Source organism: Dermochelys coriacea, chromosome 10 (assembly GCF_009764565.3).
Source record: "Dermochelys coriacea isolate rDerCor1 chromosome 10, rDerCor1.pri.v4, whole genome shotgun sequence".
NCBI classification, from domain to species: Eukaryota; Metazoa; Chordata; order Testudines; family Dermochelyidae; genus Dermochelys; species Dermochelys coriacea.
In genome coordinates, this window is record NC_050077.1 from 56,758,326 (window position 1) to 56,785,111 (window position 26,786).

The following is a 26,786-nucleotide window of genomic DNA, read 5'->3' on the forward strand; positions in this document are numbered from 1 at the left end:
TATCTTAAGTGATCACTCTCCTTACAGTGTGTATGATAAACCCATTGTTTCATGTTCTCTGTGTGTGTGTATATAAATCTCTCCTCTGTTTTTTCCACCAAATGCATCCGATGAAGTGAGCTGTAGCTCACGAAAGCTTATGCTCTAATAAATTTGTTAGTCTCTAAGGTGCCACAAGTACTCCTTTTCTTTTTGCGAATACAGACTAACACGGCTGCTACTCTGAAACACCTCATTTAGAAACATAAGTACACAATCTGGCAGCAGCAGAGACAAACCACTCCCCACCCCCCAAAAAAGCAAGTACAGTACTGTGTTAAATGTAAACTACTAAAAGAAAAAAAGGAAAGCGGCATTTTTCTTCTGCATAGTAAAGTTTCAAAGCTGACTGAAGTAATGTTCAGTTGTAAACTTTTGAAAGAACCACCATAATGTTTTGATCGGAGTTATGAACAACCTCCATTCCTAAGGTTTCATAACTCTGAGGTTCTACTGAAACTGCTGCTGGGAGATGGGGCGCTCTGGAGAAAAGAGCAAAGGGTCACGAGCTGCAAAGTCCTGAGGGTAAATCACATCTCTGCAGCTGATTGGCTGTATGGCCTTAGGCAAGCATCTTCACTTCACTGCCCCAGCTTTCCAGGCTGTGAAATGGAGATAAATGCTATCTGTCTCATGGAGGTTGTTAGGGTCTGTTGGTTGGTTGTTTGTGCAGCATTCTGAATGTGTAAAGTGGAATGTAAACACTAAGTTTTGTGATGATCAGTGCACACTTATGTCCATGCAAAACGCAGCAAGGGTCAGAAGCTAGCCTTCCATTTTCTATGTAGCAAATTTTTTCCAACCCTTTAGAAGTGGGTAGGATTCCATGAGACTCCCCAAGCAGTGTTCGATTTATTTTTCTTTCCACTTCCCATTCCTCTTTGTGCAGAGTGGCTTACCAGTCTGAGGCAAACTCTTTGTATAATCTCTCCTTTAGCTGGATCCCTCTAACTGGCTTTTAAAATACAAATTAGCTTTGTTTCCAAGTTAAAAAACAAACAAACAACAAAACACAACCATTAGTCTAATTGTTTGTTTTGCTTTTTCCACTGAAAATAAATAAAATAGACTTGAATAAAAATCTGTATGCCTTTTGTTTTAAAGCAAAGCCGAGGTAATCATGTATGAATTGTCATGTTGGTTTTAGTTAATGTTTAAGGCCCCGATCCTACAACTTGTTCTACATGGATTGATGCTTGAATCCCCAGTGGATCTCCACTGAAGTCAATGGATCTCCATGTAGATGCAAGGGTCTGACCGTGCAGAACAAGTTGCAGGATCAGGGCCTTTGTGTGTTACAGTTAAACACACACTCCTGTAATAATGAATAGTTCCTGCCATGAGGATGTGTGAATATTTGTGATTGTGTACCTCATCCATAAGTAGATCTAAACTATTTATACTACACTTGGGAACGTGGGATCTACAAGTATGTGAAATTCATATCCAGTGTAGATTGACATTAAATATGGATGATGGACTTTCCGCATGCATCTGTTTTGTACTGGAAAAAACCCCACATCATTAAAGTAGTAAGGAAGGAGATGAATTTCACTACAGTCTGACTCTGTCGATCTTTATTGCTACTCATTTATTGCTGTGTCCTCTTCCCACTGAAGTCCGTAACAAAACTCTCATTGATTTTAATGGTGAAAAGCATTGTGGTGATATCCTGGGACTCTGCATGCTCAGAGAGAATCTTCTTGGAAGCATTTGCCTTGTTTTGAAAATGGGTTAATAAAATCTCCTTGCTTATCATTAATGCTACTGCAATATTGTGATCTTCTCTAAATGCACTCATTTTTCATACGCTAAATAGTTTAAATGCATTTGGTTCTTTTTCAGGGAAAGCATCATCTTCCATCCTCCCTTGTACTTGTCCATTTTCGGTATTACAGATAGTACTGGTATTCAATGTTGTTGTTTATACATAATAAATGTGTAACTTTTAAAATATAAAAGATGTGCATATTCTTAGTGCTCTAAGGGTAGAGGCTGAATCCTGAGATCCTTGATTTCAACGGGAGTGTTGCTGGAGGGAGGACTACAGTAAGGAGTATTGCTGGAGTGAGTACATTTTAAGCACGAACCTCAGTATTTGGTGCCCCAGTATAGAAATACTCAGATTCCCCGAATCTACATTTAAAAAAATAATCCTTTTATCCTAGTCTCAACATACACACAAATCAATCTTTAAAAAAAGTTAAGGATTTAAGGTTGGGTCTAATAAAATTTGAACTCCCAGTTGCTGTATCACTATAACTGCTCTAGTATCTTGCTCCACTTGGCAGTATGGAAGTCTTGTTCCTCCACTAGATATTTACATGGAATGACAGGAAGTTCCATGCATACATGTATAATGTAAGGAGAGGGCTTGAGCGTCTATACAGACTGTGATACTAGAAGCAGGGCTTTTTTTTATGACTATCCAACGCACATGCAAGATGCTGTGCTAACAGGAGATGTAGCTTTTCACCCATTCTACCATGCATATGAACTGTCACATCTTTAAGAGCATAATGGATAAATAGGTGCAGTTTGACTAGTATCCTGATTGTTCAGTCATCCAAAGTGATTACATTGTAACAAGCAGCATATGGACCTCAGTTTTGAATACAGCTAGGTGAATATAGCTAAGTTGAATAACACAAGGAATCCAACTGGGCCAGTGAAGAACCCTTACATGGATATGTGGGATATGCAAGTAAAGGATATCACTAAGGTGGAATATTCTGTATACTGTTTGGGCAGCACTTTAGGATAAAAGGTGCTATATAAAATATAAGATACTTTGGCTCACATTAAAAATTATAACAATTCCCCAACAGGTATGGAAGGGAGACTGCAGATGTAGGATAGTTGTGTCACACCAATCTAATTTACTCTTTGCTGTATATTTTTCTATATTAAATATTCTTATGGTTAATTTTTAAAAGGTACTGTAAGAAGTAAAAATCAACACTCCTTCTCATTGACTGAATGTTTTTCATGGCAGATGAAGGAAAGAAGCTACAGTAGACAAAAAGTAGCAAGGCACCCTGGATTTTTACTGGCAGGTGAGTGAAACAGGAAGGACACAGTAGCTGCGATTATCTGTTTGGGCTTCATTTTCTTCTGTCCTTTCCTCTAACTAGCCCAGAGACTGAATCGGTCACACACTGCAAAAGACATAAAGCAGATACAACTCATGTGAAGTAGGAAGATTGTGTCAACTCAGTTTTTACAAATTTCCCCAAGAACTTAAGTTTAATCACCCTTTTCCAGTCCCTGCTGTGATTGCCTATAGCAGTGTCAGTTCTGAGTGCTCACATAATACTGGTATGTTAACCAATGTGTTCTGATAGTATTTACTTTGAGTTACATTGGCCTTCTATTATGGCAATAATATCGGCAAACTCTTGAATGACAGGAGAGGCCCTGGAAGACTGTAGAAGGGCTAATATAATGTCCATCTTTAAAAAGGAGGAACTGGGAAACTATAGCTCAATCAGCCTGACCTGAATACTTGGTAAGCAACTGGAGCAATGTATAAAACATTCTATTTGTGAATACCTGGAGGATGAAGGCGTAATCACTAGCAGCCAGCCTGGATTTACTAAGAACAAATTATGCTAAACCAGCTTGATTTCCTTCTTCGACAAGGTAACTGGTTTGGTGGATAGGGAGAATGTGGTGGACATAATATACCTGGACTTTAGCAAGGCCCCACGTTACATTCTGATAAGTAAACTGAAGAAATGCAGGCTTGGCAGAACTATCATTAAGTGGATACATAATTGGTTTAACATCCACAAACAAAAATTATTAATGGAATAATGTCAGACTGGAAGGAGGTCTCACATGGGATTCCACAGGGATCTGTTCTGTGTCTGGTGTTGTTTAACATCATTACTAATGACCTGGATGTAGGAATAGGGAGCGTACTAATCAAATTTGCACATGAGACAAAGGCAGGGAGAGTTGCAAACACTTTGAAGGATAAAGCTAAAATTCAAAGGGATCTTGATAAATTGGAGAACTTGACTATCAACAACAAAATGAAATTCAACAGAGGTGAAAGGTGCTACACTTTGGGGGGGAAAAAACAAATGCACTGATAGAAAATGGGGGATAACTGGCTTGGCAGCAGCACTGCTGAGAAGGATCTGGGAGTTGTGGTGGATCGCAATCTCAACAAGGGTCAACAATGCAATGCTATTGCAAAAAAAAAAAAAATTTTGGGTTGCATTATCAGAGGCATAGCATGCACGTTACGGGAGGAGATAATATTGCTTAACTTGGCACTGGTTAGGCCTCTGCTAGAGTACTGAATCCAATTCTGGTCACCAGTATATAGAAAAGATGTAGAGAAATTAGAAAGGATCCAGCAGTGAGCTACGAAGATGATCAAAGGGGTGGAATACAAAGGCTGAAGGAACTGGGTATGTTTAAAGAAAAGGAGGACTTGTGGCACCTTAGAGACTAACAAATTTATTTGAGCATAAGCTTTCGTGAGCTACAGCTCACTTCATCGGATGCATGCAGTAGAAAATACAGTGGGGAGATTTTGTATACACAGAGAATATGAAACAATGGGTGTTACCGTACAGACTGTAAAAAGAGTGATCAGGTAAGATGAGCCTTTGCCAGCTGAAGAGAGAGAGAGAGAAAAAACACACCCCACCTTTTATAGCGATAATCAAAGTGGACCATTTCCAGCAGTTGACAAGAACATGCGAGGAACAGTAGAGAGGAAAAATAAACCTGGGGAAATAGTTTTACTTTGTGTAATGACCCATCCACTCCCAGTCTTTATTCAAGCCTAAGTTAATTGTATCCAGTTTGCAGATTAATTCCAATTCAGCAGTCTCTCCTAGGAGTCTGTTTTTGAATATTTTTCTTGTAATATTGCCTCTTTTAGATCTGTAATCAGGTGACCAGAGAGATTGAAGTGTTCCCCGACTGGTTTTTGAAAGTTATAATTCCTGACGTCTAATATAATAATCATAGAATCATAGAATCATAGAATATCAGGGTTGGAAGGGACCCCAGAAGGTCATCTAGTCCAACCCCCTGCTCAAAGCAGGACCAAGTCCCAGTTAAATCATCCCAGCCAGGGCTTTGTCAAGCCTGACCTTAAAAACCTCTAAGGAAGGAGATTCTACCACCTCCCTAGGTAACGCATTCCAGTGTTTCACCACCCTCTTAGTGAAAAAGTTTTTCCTAATATCCAATCTAAACCTCCCCCATTGCAACTTGAGACCATTACTCCTCGTTCTGTCATCTGCTACCATTGAGAACAGTCTAGAGCCATCCTCTTTGAAACCCCCTTTCAGGTAGTTGAAAGCAGCTATCAAATCCCCCCTCATTCTTCTCTTCTGCAGACTAAACAATCCCAGCTCCCTCAGCCTCTCCTCATAAGTCATGTGCTCTAGACCCCTAATCATTTTTGTTGCCCTTCGTTGTACTCTTTCCAATTTATCCACATCCTTCCTGTAGTGTGGGGCCCAAAACTGGACACAGTACTCCAGATGAGGCCTCACCAGTGTCGAATAGAGGGGAACGATCACGTCCCTCGATCTGCTCGCTATGCCCCTACTTATACAACCCAAAATGCCATTGGCCTTCTTGGCAACAAGGGCACACTGCTGACTCATATCCAGCTTCTCGTCCACTGTCACCCCTAGGTCCTTTTCCGCAGAACTGCTGCCGAGCCATTCGGTCCCTAGTCTGTAGCGGTGCATTGGATTCTTCCATCCTAAGTGCAGGACCCTGCATTTATCCTTATTGAACCTCATTAGATTTCTTTTGGCCCAATCCTCCAATTTGTCTAGGTCCTTCTGTATCCTATCCCTCCCCTCCAGCGTATCTACCACTCCTCCCAGTTTAGTATCATCTGCAAATTTGCTGAGAGTGCAATCCACACCATCCTCCAGATCATTTATGAAGATATTGAACAAAACGGGCCCCAGGACCGACCCCTGGGGCACTCCACTTGACACCGGCTGCCAACTAGACATGGAGCCATTGATCACTACCCGTTGAGCCTGACAATCTAGCCAGCTTTCTACCCACCTTATAGTGCATTCATCCAGCCCATACTTCCTTAACTTGCTGACAAGAATGCTGTGGGAGACCGTGTCAAAAGCTTTGCTAAAGTCAAGAAACAATACATCCACTGCTTTCCCTTCATCCACAGAACCAGTAATCTCATCATAAAAGGCGATTAGATTAGTCAGGCATGACCTTCCCTTGGTGAATCCATGCTGACTGTTCCTGATCACTTTCCTCTCCTCTAAGTGCTTCAGGATTGATTCTTTGAGGACCTGCTCCATGATTTTTCCAGGGACTGAGGTGAGGCTGACCGGCCTGTAGTTCCCAGGATCCTCCTTCTTCCCTTTTTTAAAGATGGGCACTACATTAGCCTTTTTCCAGTCATCCGGGACTTCCCCCGTTCGCCACGAGTTTTCAAAGATAATGGCCAAGGGCTCTGCAATCACAGCCGCCAATTCCCTCAGCACTCTCGGATGCAATTCGTCCGGCCCCATGGACTTGTGCCCGTCCAGCTTTTCTAAATAGTCCCTAACCACCTCTATCTCTACAGAGGGCTGGCCATCTCTTCCCCATTTTGTGATGCCCAGCACAGCAGTCTGGGAGCTGACCTTGTTAGTGAAAACAGAGGCAAAAAAAGCATTGAGTACATTAGCTTTTTCCACATCCTCTGTCACTAGCTTGCCTCCCTCATTCAGTAAGGGGCCCACACTTTCCTTGGCTTTCTTCTTGTTGCCAACATACCTGAAGAAACCCTTCTTGTTACTCTTGACATCTCTTGCTAGCTGCAGCTCCAGGTGCGATTTGGCCCTCCTGATATCTTTCCTACATGCCCGAGCAATATTTTTATACTCTTCCCTGGTCATATGTCCAACCTTCCACTTCTTGTAAGCTTCTTTTTTATGTTTAAGATCCGCTAGGATTTCACCATTAAGCCAAGCTGGTCGCCTGCCATATTTACTATTCTTTTGACTCATCGGGATGGTTTGTCCCTGTAACCTCAACAGGGATTCCTTGAAATACAGCCAGCTCTCCTGGACTCCCTTCCCTTTCATGTTAGTCCCCCAGGGGATCCTGGCCATCTGTTCCCTGAGGGAGTCAAAGTCTGCTTTCCTGAAGTCCAGGGTCCGTATCCTGCTGCTTACCTTTCTTCCCTGCGTCAGGATCCTGAACTCAACCAACTCATGGTCACTGCCTCCCAGATTCCCATCCACTTTTGCTTCCCCCACTAATTCTACCCGGTTTGTGAGCAGCAGGTCAAGAAAAGCGCTCCCCCTAGTTGGCTCCCCTAGCACTTGCACCAAGAAATTGTCCCCTACGCTTTCCAAAAACTTCCTGGATTGTCTATGCACCGCTGTATTGCTCTCCCAGCAGATATCAGGAAAATTAAAGTCACCCATGAGAATCAGGGCATGCGATCTAGTAGCTTCCGTGAGTTGCCGGAAGAAAGCCTCATCCACCTCATCCCCCTGGTCCGGTGGTCTATAGCAGACTCCCACCATGACATCACTCTTGTTGCACACACTTCTAAACTTAATCCAGAGACACTCAGGTTTTTCCACAGTTTCGTACCGGAGCTCTGAGCAGTCATACTGCTCCCTTACATACAGTGCTACTCCCCCACCTTTTCTGCCCTGCCTGTCCTTCCTGAACAGTTTATAACCATCCATGACTGTACTCCAGTCATGTGAGTTATCCCACCAAGTCTCTGTTATTCCAATCACGTCATAATTCCTTGACATCACCAGGACCTCCAGTTCTCCCTGCTTGTTTCCAAGGCTTTGTGCATTTGTATATAAGCACTTGAGATAACCTGTTGATCGCCCCTCATTCCCAGTATGAGGCAGGAGCCCTCCCCTCACAGACCTTCCTGCCTGTGCTTCCTCCCGGTATCCCGCTTTCCCACTTACCTCAGGGCTTTGGTCTCCTTCCCCCGGTGAACCTAGTTTAAAGCCCTCCTCACTAGGTTAGCCAGCCTGCTGGCAAAGATGTTCTTCCCTCTCTTCGTAAGATGGAGCCCGTCTCTGCCCAGCACTCCTCCTTCATGGAACACCATCCCATGGTCAAAGAATCCAAAGCCTTCTCTCCGATACCACCTGCGTAGCCATTCGTTGACCTCCACGATTCGACGGTCCCTACCCAGGCCTTTTCCTTCCACGGGGAGGATGGACGAGAACACCACTTGCGCCTCCAACTCCTTTATCCTTCTTCCCAGAGCCACGTAGTCCGCAGACTTGATTAACTTAATTAGATTTCTCGTACTTGGGTTAGAACACTTTTTTTTAAAACTCGAGTCTTAAAAGGTTTGAGTTCCTTTGCCCTGGCTAACCAAGCTCTGTGTTTATAACCTGAGTAACCCCCAAAAGAATCTAAATTGTGTTTAAGCGTGGTTATTAAACTTATTTCTTATATTACCATAGATGAGCTATAGTTAGGGTTGGAAGGATTAGAGTTTTACTGGTAAATGTCAGTAAACATTGATTTCACCATACACTCACAAACCAACGTAAAATACTTCCATCAATGATGATAAAAATTTAGATAGGCAAAGTAAGAAAAATGCTGCTTGAGAACTTATTAGAGTTTAATTTAAAGATATTTACTTTGTGTATAGTTTTGTTTATAATATAAACAAACCCCAAGCTATTAGACAGCATGCTTAGGTTTTCTACATACAAATAAGTAAGCATGTTTATTGATTAATTAAAAGTAAAGTACAGTAGAACCTCAGAGTTATGAACACCAGAGTTATGAACTAATCAGTCAACCACACATCTCATTTGGAATTGGAGGTACACAATCAGGCAGCAGCTGAGACAACCCCTCACCCCCATCCCAAATACAGTATATTACTGTCTTAAACATAAACTACTAACAAAAAAAAAGGGAAAGCAGCATTTTTATTCTGCATAGTGAAGTTTCAAAGCTATATTATGTCAATGTTCAGTTGTAAACTTTTGAAAGAACAACCATAACAATTTGTTCAGAGTTACGAACAACCTCCATTCCCAAGGTGTTCGTAACTCTGAGACTCTACTGTATGAATTTACTGTTTGACTTTTCAACAAACCAGGGTAGAGTTAATATAAAAGAGGCATATTTAGTTTAAATTCATAGAGGAATGATTAAACAGCATGGATTAGTTTGCATGTTTGTAAAATAGCCATGGTTTTTGTCTATTTTAAATGATCATGTATTTAATTGGTTCTTAGTAATAATATCTAGACAAAAGTGTGTATATATGTGCATGCACCCACCCAAAGTATATATAAATATAATATACCATATATATTTATTTTACTCATACAGGTATTATCACTAAGAACTAATGAAACAGTAAGTTAAATGAGCTTGATGGAAGTAGAGATTTTTTTCAGAAAGTGACTTAAAATTTGTACTTTACTAGCTTACCTCTTTATTCAAAACTGACTTTAATACTAATACTATTATGTGACACATGGCTCATGCTAAAAGTTACTCTTGCTATCATGATATAATCTTTTTTTCCTTTCAATTTAAGTATTTTCAGAGCAGGGAACTTGACTTTAATGTTTGTAAAGCACTGAGCACACTTTCAGTGAACTACAAATAAAATTAAATAGCTTGAAATAAATTAGAGTTATCATCAACCAAGTTAACAAAATGATTAGTTAGGCACATGTTTTAAAAACTTATTTCCATCACAGTAACGTTCACCTTTCTCCATCTTTGCAATAAAAGTATTTTTTTTATAGCTTTGAAGATTCATTTGAAATTCATTTTCATGGTTGGTAAAATCAGATTTGTGACTTGTGAAAATGCTACGCCATAGCCTCTTAGAACCATTTCCTGCTTGACTTACTAATACTAATGTCAATTGCAAGCAGGATTTGACCCATATCCGAAGACACAACAAAGCAAAATGTTCCTCACCAAAGGGCTTCCCAGCAGTCCTCCAGGGTTTGATGGAGTCTATGACTTTGATGTAGCTGAGAAGTTTTCTGTCCATTACAGGACCACAACCTGCAGAAGGGAAATACAATTTCTTAGCACATTTTTTTGTACTAACTACTAAGTACCCAGTCCTCCAAACTTTACTCATGTGTTTAGTACCAGTGACTGTAGTGGGACTCCTTCCCACTCCTTCCAACTAAAGGTTGCAGAATTGGATCCAAATATTTTTTTTTCCTACTCATTTTATAAAAATGTTGATGTAAGCAATGTGAAAGAGGAGAACGGATTTGTCTGTGCATTGTGTGTTGCAAATGAAGATGTACTCAGTGATGTCACCTCACATTTGTTGAGATAATGGCAGAAAATGTTCCTACAGAGGGAAATGATGCAGATTGTATTTCATTTGGTTGTCCAGTGTTGGAAAACAGATGATAGCATACATCGTATAATTTGGTTTCACACAGAGTTACAGTGAAGCTATTTGCAGCCAGTTTGTTCTTAGCATGGACATGTTTTATGTAATTTGGTGACAGTGACATCACTTTCTTGAGTAACTGCAGATAATTTTGTAGACATGGCAGGTCCAGAACTGAACGTTTCATTTAATCAGGGACCTCATTAGATGTGTTTGTAATTCACTTAAGGAGACACTGTCTCATGAAAGTTGGCTCAAAATTTGTTCAATATGGTTGATTGAGTATTGTATTCTTTAACTATATTCTTTAAAACAACCTTGTTTTGTTTTAAAGGTTTGGCCAGTTTATCAGATAAGATTAAATTTATTAAAACAACACAAACTTATTTTTAGTTTGTATTAGTACACTGCTCCTTTGACACAATGGCCTCATCTACACTGGGGAAATTTAATACACACATATTATATGAAATCTTTTGGTTTAACTAAATTGGCTATAGGAATGGTGCCAGTTGAGCCTTCTCTACATTGCAGCTCTAACCAGTTTGAAAAATGGTCCAGTTTGAATTTTGAGGAAAATTTCTCTAGTGTAATCAAAGCCAATTGAGCCTTGATACCCTATTGGTTCTCTCTCTGACAAAGTTTCTGCCACCTGCATACTCTAGCAATTGCTCTTTGTGTCTGTCCACGTGACAGATTTACTAGGGGCAGGTAGCAGAGCATCATCTGTGGAAAGCCCTCAACCTTGGATTTTGTTGCCTCTTGCTGTCTGACAAAACTAGGGTTTAATAACTTTTAACAAAATGCACAAATTAGATTTATTGCTAGCAATTGGGGATAATGGTTGTTTTTGATTTTTGTATTCTCTCCATTGAGACAATAGGATAGATGAGTCAGTTTCACTTTTCTCTACAGTGAGTTTTAAGTCAGTTCCCCTTTCAGGTTCTTATGCAGGAGGCCCATGTTGCAATTTCTGAGAGGTAAAGAATGCAAAGGAATTTTTTTTTAAAAAAAATTCCATTGGACTTTGCAGATAATTAATGAAAATATTTTACAGGTTTTTATTGTTTTGTGAAAGTTTATTTTTGTAAAAAACAAAAGTTACCATGCATTAAACAAGGCCCATTTCTCTAACTGAAATAATTTCAGTAATTTAAAAACAAAATGCTCATTTGATTTTCTGCTGAGATTTTGCACAGTAAGCCAGGGTTTAATCAAAAGTGGATTCATTTTTACCTGAAGTGGAAACGAGGTTAGCTTTCATGACTTGGGCTTGCATGTTCCTTGTATTTGTCCCATTTTGGTACATCAGAAAGTTCCTCCTCCCCAAAGCATACAAGTAGTTAAAACCTCATTTTGGAGCCTGATTCAATTCTAGTGACTTCAGCAGGATCAGGATTCAACCATGAGCCCCCAAGACAGTAAGAAATATTTGTGCTTTTAGGAGAAAAGCATACTTACTATATCAGTAAGATCCACTTTTGATTTGTTGTCCATTTTATGGTCTGAAAAGACTGTTGGTGTAGAAATTAAAAGATGGTCTCTGAAAGTAAGAAAAATAAAATAGATCAAATAATGCTACAGGTTCAATTATTTTATATAAAATAATTCACACACATGCTATTTCAAATATATTTTAATTTTTGTGCATAACAAAGTACTTATATTCACAAATATTTTAAAAGAACACAATATTTTATTTGAATACATACTGACTCTAATATAAATTTGAGTGTAAACCTATTTTATTATAAGCTAAATTGTACCAAATTTCACCAAAAGAAACAAAGTTACTCACCTGGCACAGAAAGACATGATGTAATCAATTTAGGTGTTGGCTTGAGATGGGATTTATCTGATTTCTGTACAACTAGTTTCAAGTAATGACTTCACAATGAGTTTAACATGGAGCCTGTGACCTTATTATGTGTGAAGCAGCAGTATCATCATTTGATACCTTAAACTGAGTTGCTGTATTGTGAGATTTATTACTGCTTAAAAGCTGTCTTAAAAAGTGGTTATTAGCATAGAAGTGCACCAATTAATTAAGTGGATCATTGATACAGAAAGGAAGGAAGACTTTAGATTTGAAAATGTGTTCTTATGAACAGGCACAAAAGGGACTACAGCGCTATGGCAAAAAGAGGAAGAATAGTTTTCCTCCTTAATCCAGGAAAACCCACTACACCAATTTATTGGGAAATACCACGTGTGACTCTTAAATTTTTAAAAAAATCTGTAGTTTTGTGTCCTCAGTTTCCTGCTGCCAGGGCCTATCACAAGTGAACATTCCAAATTATTTCAATCGGTCCATTGGATTCTCTCAGCTCCATGCTTACCTTGCATGTTCTACAACACTGGATGCTCAAAGCTTCAACATAGAATCATGTACTTTGGTGCTGTTGACACCATCACACTATGTAGACAGTGTAAGAGTAGTTTTTTAAATGTTAAATAGTTCTTGGCAGAATATCATCAGTAAATTGTAACTTATTTGCAATATGCTATATTAGTACTCAAGACCATACAAGGAAATTGATTTATAAGCAAAACATACTTTACCCTAATTTTGCTCAGCTAAAGTATGGAAACTATCGTGTAGTTAAAACATAAATATTTCAAATGGATCCTTTGAATTAAGGTAATATGTGCTCAATGAACCTTCCAGCCATTCAGAAAGGACTAAAGTCTGGGGTTATTTATTGAATAAAACTCCCATTGAATTTACCAATCCTTAGTTCTTAGCAATGTAAAAAACACATACTAACTAATCAGACTGAGAGCTTTCTCCATAATAACCAAATGTAGAATGTGGTTGTAGATACAAAGAACCAAATGTTACCCTTAATTACACCTACGTTTTGACTCCCAGTGATGCATGATTGGACCTCATATCCAAATATAACAGTTCATATGCCCATCATATTTAATGGCTGAAGTCAGTTATCCAGAAGGAAAAAATTAAATACTTTTTAATTCCCATTCTTCAGCTGATATTAAACAAACTTACTTATGGGTTTTAGTTCTGAGGTCTATACATTATTTATTTGTAAGTTAAAATATGAACAGGGAATGTTGAAGTGTTCGGTGACTTTTTTTTTGGCCTTTTCTGGAACTAAGATGATCAGTAAAATAAGTACATTCACTAAAATAGTCACATTGTGGAATGCTCGTGGGAGACTACAGTAATTAATTTTACACTGAAATTGTACTATGTGAATGCAATTATTACTCTTCAAAGGCAGCCATTGAAGGGTGAGCAGACCATTTAGCAGGCCAGGGCATTGGCAAAGAGGGAGACTACAGGGTGGCTTTGTAATCTGCATCATCAGAGTTTCCACAAAATATGTTTCTCAACCAAGAATTATATGGTGATGGTGAAGTAAGGAAAATGACATGAAATCGGCCTGAATATCTTGTTACCTGGACTTGAAGTAAGTTTAGGACTGTGTTAGCAACCTTGAGACCAGATTCTGATATCTTTACTCACAAAGAATAGTATTGCAAACCATGAGTAGGCTCACTGAAATCTCTGGGACTACTTTACTTGCAGTGTGGGGCAATGCTTAGTGTGAGTAAACAGCAGAATGCGGCTCTAGCTAATTATGAGACTATATTCCCCTTCTTTCAGTTCTGTAAGGAAAAGTGACTGCACTTCAGCTCCCTGGTGAAAAGTGGTTGCAGTCTGAAGATGTTATAGTTTAACCATGTTTTAGCATCTGGAATAAATAGGCTTCTAATCAATGGGATAGTATTCCCTGCTTAATTCAGTAGTGTTTTTCTAGGATACATTTTTTCAATGGGGTTGTCTGTGAAATAGTACTTTTTAATGTGTGAATTAAATAAAGGACCAAGTTACTGGCAGATATGTGTTGAGGTGTGAGTGGGACACTTGATGCTAATTAGTTGTGGTGTTGCATCAGGGAGGTTCAAGCATTAGCGATACACAGGAATACATTTTATTTTTGAGGCCTGCATACTGAGTGAAACAAAGGTACAGCTATAGTAAGCTTTACCATTTTTACTTATTTTCTCTCTAAGCATAGATTGCCTCCCCCCTCAAATAAAGATGAGCTTTTTGCTAGATAAATGTTTGAGAGGAAACTGACTTTTTTTAAAAAAGTAAAGATACAGATACTTTAATATCAGTTGTGCTACACAAAATGAAGTGAAATTTGTTTTTGTTAGCTATAGATAACCACTTAAAAATGGACCCCAAGCCCAGGGACAGTGAATGCTATATTTCCTTTCAGATTGTAATAAACACAGTAAGGCAACTGGATAAAAAATTTCACAGTACTGATGAAGGGGTTACTTTTCAGCTTGGTTGAAAAGTGATCATACTGCTGTATTTGACAGAGGTTGGAGTTCACAATTGGAAACTTTAAATTACAGCCTATTGCTAGGCAAAACATGTTTTTTTGTAACAATGGCTATGCTTTGTCAAAACAGTGGTCCATCTAGCCAAGTATCCTGTCTTCTGACAGCAGCCAGTGCTAGAGGCTTTGGAGGGAATAGACAAAACAGGGCAATTATCAAGTGATCCAACTCCTGTTGTCCAGTTGGAGGCTCTCCCAGATGGAGGTTTAGGGACAGCTTGAGCATTGGCTCATTCCCCTGACCATCTTCGCTAATAGGGACTGAAGCCTTTTTTCTCCATGAATGTAATACTTTTTTTTAAACCCAGTTTTGGCCTTCTCACCATCCTATCGCAATGAGTTCCACAGGTTGACTGGGCTTTGTGTGAAGTACTTTTTGTCTTAAACCTGTTACCTATTAATTTCATTGGGTAACCCCTGGTGGTTATGTTATGTGAAGGGATAAGTCACACTTTCCTATTCATTTTCTCACCCTCATTCATGATTTTATAGCTATCAATCGTATACCCCCTTGCTTATACCACAAATGCTTATTCAAACTATGTGGTGCCTCAGAAAAGTTGTGCTAGTCTCTATGATTTTCTACTGAAGAGCATATCAGCTCAAATTGAGCCAACTGGGCTATAAGTAGTTTGACAAATTTAGGATTTTAAACAATTCTATCTACAGGACCCCTGCCCCAAGCTTTTCCCCCACCCCATTTCATGGATGAGGTATGTTATTCTCAGCTATATGAATAATAGGCCTCTATGCTAGAGTGTATTAATTTAGATCATCCTTGAAAAGGTACCAGCAAGACAACTTGTTTGTGTAGGTACAGCTAATTTACTCCCTTTTGTTAGAGATGAGGAGAAATTGTTTCTCTATAAAGCCACTGCCAAAAGCCAACTTGTTTGCTTAATTTGATTACCTATTCCTCAAACTTAATTTCTATCGCAATTGCTCATGTGTTCTTTAATGAAGCCTGATTTTCTTCAGTTCCCTTTTCCACTGGGTTATCCAACAGTCCCAATTTTTTTTAAATCAAGAAAGTAACAATACCTCCTGTCAGGGTTCCTTCCCTACTCTGAACTCTAGGGTACAGATGTGGGGACCTGTATGAAAGACCCCTAAGCTTATTCTTACTAGCTTATGTTAAGAACTTCTAGGTACAAATTTTGCCTTGTCCTTGAACAGTATGCTGCCACCACCAAGTGTTTTAAACGAAGAACAGAGAGACCACTTAGAGACATCTTTCCTCCAAAATATCCCCCCAAACCCTACACACCCCCTTTCCTGAGGAGGCTTGAGTGTAATATCCTAACCCATTAGTTACAAAATCAAAGGCCCAAACACCTGGATCTTGGGACAATGGAAAAGTCAGGTTCTTAAAAAGGGTTTTATTAAAAAAAAAAAAAAAAAGTAAAAATCATCTCTGTAAAATCAGGATGGAAAATACTTTACAGGGTATTCAGATTCAAAACACAGAGGATCCCCCTCTGGGCAAAACCTGAAAGTTACAGAAAACAGGAATAAACCTCAACACAGGGAAAATTCACACAACACAAAAAAACTAACCCGCCTTGCCTGGCTTCCCTATACTGCAATATTGGAGACTTGGATAAGGATGGGTTGGAGAAGATGGATTTCTGTCTGGCCTCTCAGTCCCAAGAGAAACACCACATAAAAAAAGAGCACAAAACAAAAAGCCTCTTAGAAATACATGCATGGCCACAGATGAAGTGATTCATCTTATCTGGACTTCCGCCAGCTGCAATAGCATTAAAAAAAAAAATAGTGAACACTCAGTGTGTCCATACCCATGCAATCCTAAGGAAATATTCTAGGTATTGATATGTACTTAGGGAAAACAAAACATGCACACAACCTTTGTTCAAATATATTGAATGCTTATAACTTTGCTGTCTGGACTCTTTTTGAAGATAGAAATTTCCGAAAGCCATGTTCTTAATGAGCTAAATTTAGGGCTTGTACACACCAGTGCTTACTTCAGTATAATGAAAGTCATGCACAGGCATGGAAAAGTGATACAAGTTACACAGATCTAAGTGCTGGTGTGGACAATGCTGATGGCAGGAGAAGCTGTCCTGCTGACACAGCTACTGCTGCTCGGGGAGGTGGAGTGATGCCGACAGGAGAGCTCTCTTCTGTCAGCATGGAATACAGTGGTACAGCTACATCAGTACATCTGCGCCACTGTAGAGATTCTAGTGTAGACTAGCCCTTATGTTGCCTGTATACATTAATATAAGGTCTAGCTTACACACAGGATTCACTCTAAACTGCATTGGTCACTTGGCATATACACATGATGTCCTCGCACAGTAGGTAGAGCAAGTCATGTGAAACAGACCTAAACCTGGGCCAGACAGGGTTGAAAGATGTAGGTATTCCATATTCCAAAGTAAACTGTTTAGCATGCTTTATAGGAAATATCCGTTTAAACAATTTGGTTTAGATGGTCACCAACTTTAGAACCTTTAGTCTTTATCTGATCATTTTGAACATTAGAATCTGATACCTAGAAAAGTCTTCATTACTCAGCATTTTTTATTCACATCACAGAAAATACACACAGTTTGGTCCTATTATATAGCATCTTTGGAAGTTTAAGCAAACAAGTTTAGCGAAGTGTCTGACATGACATTACAGCTTAGTGTTCCTTTCAACATACTAAAATAGGAAACCTTCAAACCTCTTAGTAAACAGAGTGGTGACGTATTGCTTTGAAATGCTATGGTACAACAGCTAAGTATTATCAAGTGTTTACACATTGCTGTTCAGAATCATAGCTTTGCACAAATATGCAGTTACATAAATTGTTTTAAATACCTGGCATAAAAAAAGTAACACTTCAATGTTCAGCTCTCAAACAAAAAAAAATATAAAAATAATGCAGATTAAGTGCAAATACAAGCGAGTCTCTACATGAATACAAAACCTTTAAAAATTAAATACTGACTTCATTTAGTCACTTAAGTGCTAGTCTTTTTACCAGGCTTGAACAAAAAAATTGATTTGTGAAACTTGTTTTAAAAGAAAAATACCCAAGATTTATTCATTCTTCATAGGTTTATTCCTTTCGCATCCATGGAATCCCTTAGTACCATCAGGACCTTTGGGTAACCGCAATACTCCTACAGGTAACCCATCTGCATTTTGTATTTTCCGGGCAAGCATTGGGCTACTTGCTGGACTTTGTTCTTGCGTTACAGTTTGAGCTTGTCTTCTCCTCTGAACCCAGGGGCTACTAGAAGGAGTAATACTACTATCTGAAGAGTAATCTGCACATTTCCTTGAGATTTCAGGGCTAGTGCTAGGGTTAAGTTTGCCATCTTCAGCAAGCGGAGACTTCTTGGACACTTTGCGCAGAGAAGATGGGCTATTCCAGGGGCTTGACCTAGGTGAAACATTAGGGCTCAGGTGATTGTTCTGATAGGTGGTAGGGCTCAATTTGCTGGAAGTATTAGTCTTGCGACCAGACAGTGGAGATGTAGGATTACTCTCTGGATCAGAAGAGCTGTTTGCTGATGATTCATCCCCAACATACTGAAGTTCCTCAACTCTCTTATTCAGGGATTTAATTTTGTTGAGAGACTTGCTGGGATCTTCATCATGGTTCTTTTCTTTCACAGTTTTTTTCTTTGGAGGCTTCATACCTATCAGGGTAACTTTCATGCCAATTTCATTATTCTTTTCAATACACATGATTTCATGAGCTTTAATTGCTGCATCTATTTCTTCAAACTCTATTATTGCACATTCCTTTGTTCCAACTTGGGTGTATCGATTACTGAATCTCTTGACATCAGGTGGAAGATCCTTACCAGGTTTGAGAATGCGAACTGATGAGATTACACCAAAAGTAACAAAGGTCTTGAGAAGATGCTCCATCATCTTTTCTTGCATGCATCCATTTTCTTGATCCTGGCTCAGAACCTGTAGCTCAGAAATTAAGTGGATATCATACACAAGCAGCATCTTGCTAGGCAGGGTCTCACTGGCAAACACTGGAACTGGGGTATTTCTTCTAACCTTTCTGCTATCTTCATTCAGCTCAAGAATGTCTGAATACTTCAAGGCATAGGCTGTGATTCTCCAGTCTCTGGTAAGATGTTTTACCTTTAAGAAAAAGGGTTACACTTTAATGCAGCTCATTAAAACACCAGAACTATAGTTCTCTACAGCTATTGAAAACCTGAGACCGATACAGGGTTGGATTTCAAATGAAAGATCAGCCAAAGTCTTCTATAGTATTCCTCCTGAACAGAAAGGAGGTTTAAAAATGTTTCCCTACTGTCACTGTGACCATCAGTACGATGTTGTGAACTTCCTGTTCCTTTTACATGATTGGAGATCAAAGTCATCACCAACTGTAGACTTACCCAGACTAAACAAGTCATTACTTCTGTAGCTATTATATGCCTCTTCAAGAGTTCTTAGAATCTTTCTACTCCCATCTCATTGTAGAGGCATGCTTATACTGCCTATTCAACAGTTGCTTTGCTTGGTGCATCAAATTCCAAACAGGTAGCCTCCCCCTCTGTCCCATTACCTTATTTTTGTGCTTAAATTTAGAAAACTATTAAACAGAGTCCCTACCCTTAATAGTTAAGAGGCACTTCCATAGTGCCTTTCAGAATATCAAAATATCAGGCCTAGGACCCACAAGTCCTGCCTCTCAGGGCACTATAGCTATTGGACCAAACTGTACAGCCAAGTTAAGTCTGCAAAGGTCAAAAGACATTAAACTCATCAGGATGGTGCTGGCTCAAAAAAAATGTAATTTTAAAAGTCTCCCCCCTAACGCTAGGAGTTTAAGGGGGAAAAAAAAAAAAAGAAAGATAGGTTAAGATCTTGCTTGGTAGGATCCAAGAAAGGGATGCTTTTTCTAAATTTCACTCTCCCTTAGGCTTGATGGACTTGCACAATTTCTTGGGCAAATCAAGAAGTTGTGTCTGATTATTTATACAACATTTTAGAAGAAAAGAACAAATGTAACAGTAGGATGTTAACTGCATCAACCCTTCAGACTGGCCAAAACCAATGTGCCATATCTGTTCAGTAGCTCATTAAGTTGGAGTAGATTTAAAGGCCCTTCAGAAATGAACCTACCTTTTTGAAAGAAGTGAGTAGCTTAACACTGACATAGCCCATCTTATTTCTTCTCACATGCTTTAAGAGGAAGGCATCTTTCTCAAGATTCTCATCTGAGAAATAATATTCAACCTGTGTTATAAGCTTCTGGATCAGCTCATTATCTGGGGGTTTCCAGTCCTGGTCGAAGTCCTCACCATCATTCTCCCCGCCACTAGAACAAGATAATGAAGTCATTTTATAGACTGATCTTAGTCTGGTCATTGCGGTCTTGCTTTATACTGATAAAGATAATGAAAAGCAAGTTGGCAAACTGCAAATACTTGTTTAGAGAATGCTGTGCTAGAAATATAATAAATTTGAATCACTAAACTAAGCAGCATTAACCCATCCTTCAACTCCAGCACTGAGCTTTGTTTGACAAGGAATCTTATCCGATTCCATCATCTCCACTGTACAAATGTAACATCAAACATGAATTTGAGGAAAGGAATGGGGAGAACAGGCTGTTAAAGGAGAAACTAAGAATACCGATTTGAAGCAGATGCAAGTTCCACTACAACAGTTTACTCCTCTGAACAGAAAACAACACCTATGCCTATGGGGACAATCTAATTTTCACTTGTGACCTAAACAACTAAACCACCAACTCAGAGTGAAAGGCAACATGCATTAACTCACAGAACCATGTGGGCACCTGAGCAAAAGCAGACTCTTGTCAAATTATTTGATAAACAATGAGTAGGTTCAGTCAGTTTTCCCTGTGCAGCAGGATGCCTGTTCAGAGATGGAATCTTTCTAGTCAGCTTAAGGAGCCAAAGTCCTCAGCTCACTGCAAGAGCAGATTTCGCAGAACAATGAGTCATGTACTTCAGCAGTTCACAAACACTACACCACAAGTCCAAGTCTTCAGCCAGCTTCTAACAAAATAAGATGAGGAGCACCAATGCTTGGTGCTATGCAAAAGCTTATTTTATCTATCATTGCTTCCCTTTTCCATCTGAAGCTGCTAAACAAATTACTTTAGACTTCGTTGTGAGGACAGTTGCATAACAAGCAATGAGCCAGAAAACAGTGCCCTAATAACCTGCAGTGCAAAAATATAGTTGATGTTTTAAAGCTAGGATTCCAACAAGCATTTAAACATTGAAGAGGCCTAAGAGGATTATATTTTACACATTTTAAATGTCATTTCCATACTAAATGAAGACTCATATGCTAACCATACAACAGAGATAGGCTAGAGATGACAGTTTCAGATCCACTGTTTTGAGTCTGAATGCATTCTTGTTCAGTGTCCATCTAAGTAACTTTGGATGTTTACAGACAGGTCTCTGGGAAATAATTTAAAGTGCCTTTTTTGTCCTTCCCTCAGGAAAGACCTTCCAAAGTCTGGCTCTCTTTGCCTAAAGTTCTCTAGCAAACAAGTCATCACCTCTGTTGGACATCTCATCCAAAACAGTAATTCTTAATCCAGCCACATACACTTCTCATGGACCTCTGTCCCTCTACCAGTCCCAATGCTTGTAATTTGGGGTACAAATCTGGGTAAATTAAGTTACCACATGTTATTGGGGCAAACAGCTCAACCCAAGAGTACATTCTACAAGTACTATCAAGGTTCACAGAAGTTTAATACATAATTATACATGGGCTATCCAGGTACAGGTATGTGATTTATCTATTAAAAGCTTGATTTGCAGTGGAGCCTCATCCTGGAATTTACTTGAGTACACAGCTTCCTGGATACATTTTAGATTTAAATAAAAATGCCTACCTAAAAAGCTGTTGGCATCAAATCACAATGACCATAAAAATAGGTGTATTGATAAATTAACTCAGCTACCCAAGTAATTCAAATCAACAGAAAAGGCCCCTAAAACATAACTTCTTCCTTCCCCCCAAATTTTATTTGGCCTTTGCAACAAGCTCCAAATATGATCATATTCATGCTATTGTGGACCAATGGAGGGAGCAATTTCGAGAGTCCTGGGGTTTTCACAGGGGGACACTTTGTTGGCTGCTCACTATTAGGGTAAGAGGGAATGCTACTTGAGCGCCTCTGCTATGGCGGTTTGTCAAGCAGTGATAGTGCACTTGCCTAAGGGCATGGCTACACTAGAAATTTCAAAGTGCTCCCATGGTGGGGATCAGCTCTACGAGGGGATGAGCTCAGACTCTGAGCCTGTCCACACTAGCGCTTTAAAGTGCTCAGACTTGCTGTGCTCAGAAGGGTGATTTTTCACACTCCTGAGCCAGCAAGTTAGAGCGCTATAAAATGTAAGTGTAGACAAGCCCCAAGACAGCCTATCGCTTGCATATGCAATCTTGAGGCACCACCGTCTGTACCCACCAAGAGAGATTTAATGGCTGTTTTGTATACAAAAGTTCTACTTGGGTCAATGGATCTTGCACACAATACTTACTTATTGCTCACTCAGTTGTGGACACAAAGTCAGATCGCTTGATAAATATTCTGGAACAGTTCTAAAAAAAGGTCTCCATATTTGAAGACCCTTTTAGCTAGCGAGGTGATGTTGCAAGTACCATTGAAAAGGGCAAGGGGAAGAGAGAGAGAGAGAGAGAGAATTCTAGTTTGAAATCTAGGTCTTGTTTGAAAGTTAGTAACTTGTAGTACAGTTACTTTTAGATAGGGGCATCAGAGGGGGATGGAAAGGAAGACTTCTTAGCATCCTAGTCCAAATAATTGACTATTTCTCACTTTGCTTTGTCACTAAAGATAAAGTTATTTAATCTAATTGGAATGTGGATTTTTAACTCTATCCATATCTTCACTTAGCTACCACTATGGAATTATTTTAACGGGAAATTTAAGTACAAAACACAGCTATCAAAGTTTTTTGAAGTGATTTTATTAGCATGGACCTTTGCAACTACTGAGTTAAGATTAATGTGGGAAGAAAATCCAGGAAGAGCTTCATGCTTCAAAGAAAACCTTTTCATTTACAAAGGTCAGTACCGCCCCCACAATATTAAAACACTGAATTCATCCTAGCTGGTCCCATTTTACATTTTCCCTAAAGTATTAGATATATGCCAGAAGCAGGATACCTCATCTCCTGATGCATTGGTCTGAGCTATACTGCATTGCTAGTTCTACCCAGCTCAAACACCAGTCACCTTTTCAATTCTGTTTAAGACTGTTTCACTTGGCACATTAAGTTTTTTAAAAAAATTTAGCTCAAATATTCTATAAAATACTGAACGTTGGCATTTCTATATACAACCAGCTTTCTACACTTGCTCTAGCTCTGGTGATCATAACCTGAAGAAACCACCATTTTCATAATACAGAAAAAATAAATTAATATTAAAAGGTGTTCAGGAATCAATCTTAGAAGGTCACAAGGATTTTTTGTGAGAAACAAGCATCTTAATAGATGTATATTGTCTATAACTTGCATGAAATGTTTCTCTTTCTTTGGATATCTTTTATAAAGGATTTGACTGTCAAAGCTGCTTGGGCAGACTGAAAAACAACTTATTTAGGTTGTGACTCATCTGGAGATTACTCATACAGGAAACCAAATTCATCTGTGCACTGTGGGTAGAATATGTCCTCTGGATATCAAAGCTCATAGGATTATCAATATATTAAGCTGTTTGGATACATTCTAACCTTTTGACAAACCTCAGTGAAATCTCATTTGAAAGCGACTCCGCACTACAGTAATAAGTCTTGTATGATAATAGCAAAATCAAAAGCAGTGCACTGGGGTGCCACTGCTCTAGTCACTGAAGACAATAGGAGTTTGGTATAAATTTAAATGGATTCAGGATTGGGCTCCAAGTAGTGGGAGCAAGTTGCAAAATTATTTCCTTTCTAAAACACTTTCAGACAGTCATATCACAAAACATTTCCAGTCTTAGACTGTGCCCCAATGTTTTTAAATTTGACCAAAACCAAATAAAGCTGTTTTTGTGTAAGGAGAGGGGAAACATCAGAAAAATATTTGTGTAACTTTTTTAAACTACCCATCAGCCAAAATAGCTGAGGATCGAATATTGCAATTTGCCTGGAAATAGTCCGCAACGAGGTGTTCACTGCCTTGACCTAGAGGAAATTGGTTTTCAGTTACTATGTTACAAGAGTCTCAAATTGCAAACTGGAAGTGTTGTGATGATTTGGAGAATTTGTCTGTACAATTTATGATTCTAGTTGATATTGTGAAGTTGTTCTTAGGAAAACTGCTGTATCATGCAATGCTTCACAGTCTATGAGTACGTCTACGCTACAGGACCTATACTGGCATAGCTACATCCCTGTAACAAAACAGGTATAACCTTGTAGCATAGACGCAGCCTACACTGATGGAAGGGGTTTTTTTATCAGTGCAGGAACACAACTTTCTTCCACAATGGTAGCTACATCAACGGAAGCATGTTTCCATCAGCACAGCTGCAGCTACACCAGGGGGTAGGTTGGCATAAGTTTGTCAGTCAGGGTTTGGAGTGTTCACACCCTCTGACCAGCATAGCTATGTTAACCTAACTTAAGTGTAGAACAGGCCTAAGTGTATCCACCATAGGCCCACAGGGCTTGTTGCATGTCCCTCCCAGACAAGATACAATGGGGGTCATTAGAACTCATTGGAAACACCTGAATGACAATGGGTTGGCTGAGGCTGGGAGAAACTAGTTCTTCTTACACATCTGCAGGGTGCTGGCACTTGGAGAGTGTAAAGTTCCCAAACAAGGCAAAAGCCCACTCTACATTTAATTTAGATTGACATAGCTACATCACTCTGGGGCAATGAAAAATTCACCCTCCTGTGTACTGTAGTTAAGCTGACCTAACCCCTGTGTAGATGCAGCTAAGTCAACGGAAGAATTTGTCAATCAGCCCAGCTAGTGCAGCTCAGGGAGATGGATTACCTAGATCTACATTGATAGAAACTCAACTTATGTCCATATAGGAAGCCTTTATGCCATAGTCCTACAGTGGGACAGCTACAGTGCTGCAACTGTGCTGCTGTAGCATCCATGGCATAAATGTTTAAAAAGGACTCACAGGAACCTTTGGGAAGGAGAAGAGATGGGCATATTTTCATGGATGGCAGTGATTTAGTTGCAGGGCCAAGCTCAGAGAAAGCAAGCTTAACTAAGATTGCAGCAAAAGTCAAAGTAGAGGCTGCAGCAACAATGGGACACCAGCCACAGGAAAGCTCCAGACTGGAGAGAAAACTGATACAGGGAAATTAATGTAGGGTTTCTAATTTTTGTACAGATCTGTGCATTTCTTCTGCTGTTAAAGAGCAATTTTATTTTTTTGGAATCTTGTGCGATCTGTGGTGTTACATCTATCATGTGCCCCCTTTGAAAAGGTAAACTGCAGACCCAGAACACTTACATGGTTGGAGTTCTCAGAGCGGGTGAACCTCTATATTATACTATAATTGAGAGTGCGATATTGCAATTAAAGACTATAGAAATCAGCACAAGGAATGGGCTCAGACATAGCATAGATGTCCCGATTTTTGAGTGCTTAACTATACTCTCTTCAATTTCCTTTAGCATATTAGATGGAACTTAATGTCAAACAGCTTTTACACTTGAGTATTCCTTTGTATTTTAAAAGGTGTTTTTCTATTCATCCTAGAAATAGAAATACAATATGAAGTTAAAGAAAGTGTAGTTGAAAATAATTTTAACTTAAAAGTAACTAGATTTCAGGTACTAAACCTGTCTGTGGTCCTTGGTCAACTTTTGTGATTTTTTTTTTTTTTTTTAAGTGTTTCACACAAAACAGTAAACTGACTTTCTAAAGTCTATCAAATGAACAAACTGAAAGATAGGGATTTAGAGCAGAAAGAAGTTGCCTTGCAGCTTACAGTAATTTTGGGTGTTGCCATTAACAAAAGTAGATAAAAAATCCAAAGAGAAATATTTTGGTTTGACTGTCTAAGCCATTCTGTCCCCCATAATCAATTATTAAATCAAAAATTAAATATGTATTTAATAACTATCAAGTTACCATAATTATAAAGCATTTAGGGGAACTAATATCAATGTACATATTTAAAGGGGTTAATATTTTGCTGCCAGTTAAAAGGTCAGAAGCTTTCAATTGTATTACCAAAAAGCGCACACACAACTTTTAAGTGTGTTGATTGATGAGTTATTAAATTATTTCTATTTAAATTATGTTTTGTTTATGAGAAAGATATCCAAGTGGTAATCCTAGATTACAGCATTTTAATGGGTAGAAGCAAATCTCCAACAAGGTTACAAACCAGTGCTCAGAAATAGCTAACCAGTAATATGATTACTGTGTTTCTACTAATAAAGAAATATCAAGTCTTATAATTCAACATACCATTTCTGATTAGGCATCACTCCTAGTGCAAAAGTTATCCTTCATCCAAATCCAAAGCATTCTGCTTTTTGCATCTTTCCTGGCATCAAACGAGCCTCAATTCCCCTTTTCACTCCATTCCTCTCTTTTGTCACTGTACAGCATACTTCATTGGGGGGTCAACAACAAAACAACTAACTATACTGGTATAGCTAAGCAGTAAAGTTGCACAATCCCCTGAACGTGGATATGATTATACCAGTATAAATGGATCCACACTGAGGGGCTGTAGCAGTATAACTATATTGGTTATAATATCCCCCATTCCCTCCTTAACCATCAGTTATACTGGTAAAAAAGTGGTTTAAACCAGGTCTTTGTCAGTTGTGAATTTTAAGTTGTCAGAGCTCTTATGGTGTTCCTCTGGCCAACAGCATTTTCTTGCCTATTTTTGGCACTGTATAGGCCTCCGTACACACCAACTTTTCACCACTGCCATCTCCCCACAGTGTATTTGCCTTTAGCTTTCCACTCACATAGACCCTAAGGTGAACTGAGCTAAGGACTAGTCTGGGTT

At 39.0% G+C, this 26,786-nt stretch overlaps 1 protein-coding gene and 2 long non-coding RNA genes across 3 annotated transcripts; 1 reads left to right on the plus strand and 2 right to left on the minus strand.

Moving 5' to 3' along the window:
* Positions 1 to 3,065: 3,065 nt before the first annotated feature.
* Positions 3,066 to 11,767, minus strand: LOC122456202. Its single transcript, XR_006274936.1, has 3 exons — positions 11,654 to 11,767; positions 9,982 to 10,071; positions 3,066 to 3,197 (listed from the first exon to the last, which is right to left on the minus strand). It is a non-coding gene; the product is annotated as an uncharacterized LOC122456202 (long non-coding RNA).
* Positions 11,768 to 11,848: 81 nt separating this feature from the next.
* Positions 11,849 to 19,577, plus strand: LOC122456201. The gene is made up of 2 exons (XR_006274935.1): positions 11,849 to 14,832; positions 14,870 to 19,577. It is a non-coding gene; the product is annotated as an uncharacterized LOC122456201 (long non-coding RNA).
* Positions 17,333 to 26,596, minus strand: LARP6 (La ribonucleoprotein 6, translational regulator). The gene is made up of 3 exons (XM_043494537.1): positions 26,231 to 26,596; positions 19,912 to 20,107; positions 17,333 to 18,918 (listed from the first exon to the last, which is right to left on the minus strand). Exons 1-3 carry the CDS (start codon positions 26,245 to 26,247, stop codon positions 17,851 to 17,853), a joined length of 1,281 nt encoding a protein of 426 aa, XP_043350472.1. The 5' UTR covers positions 26,248 to 26,596; the 3' UTR covers positions 17,333 to 17,850.
* Between the last annotated feature and the right edge of the window lie 190 nt (positions 26,597 to 26,786).

Bases quoted from the DNA above. Each gene is read 5' to 3' on its own strand.
- LARP6 (XM_043494537.1), bottom strand. The intron at 18,919-19,911 runs GTAGGTTCATTT...TTTTTCTTAAAG, and splicing joins TACTCACTTCTTTCAAAAAG to GTAAAACATCTTACCAGAGA.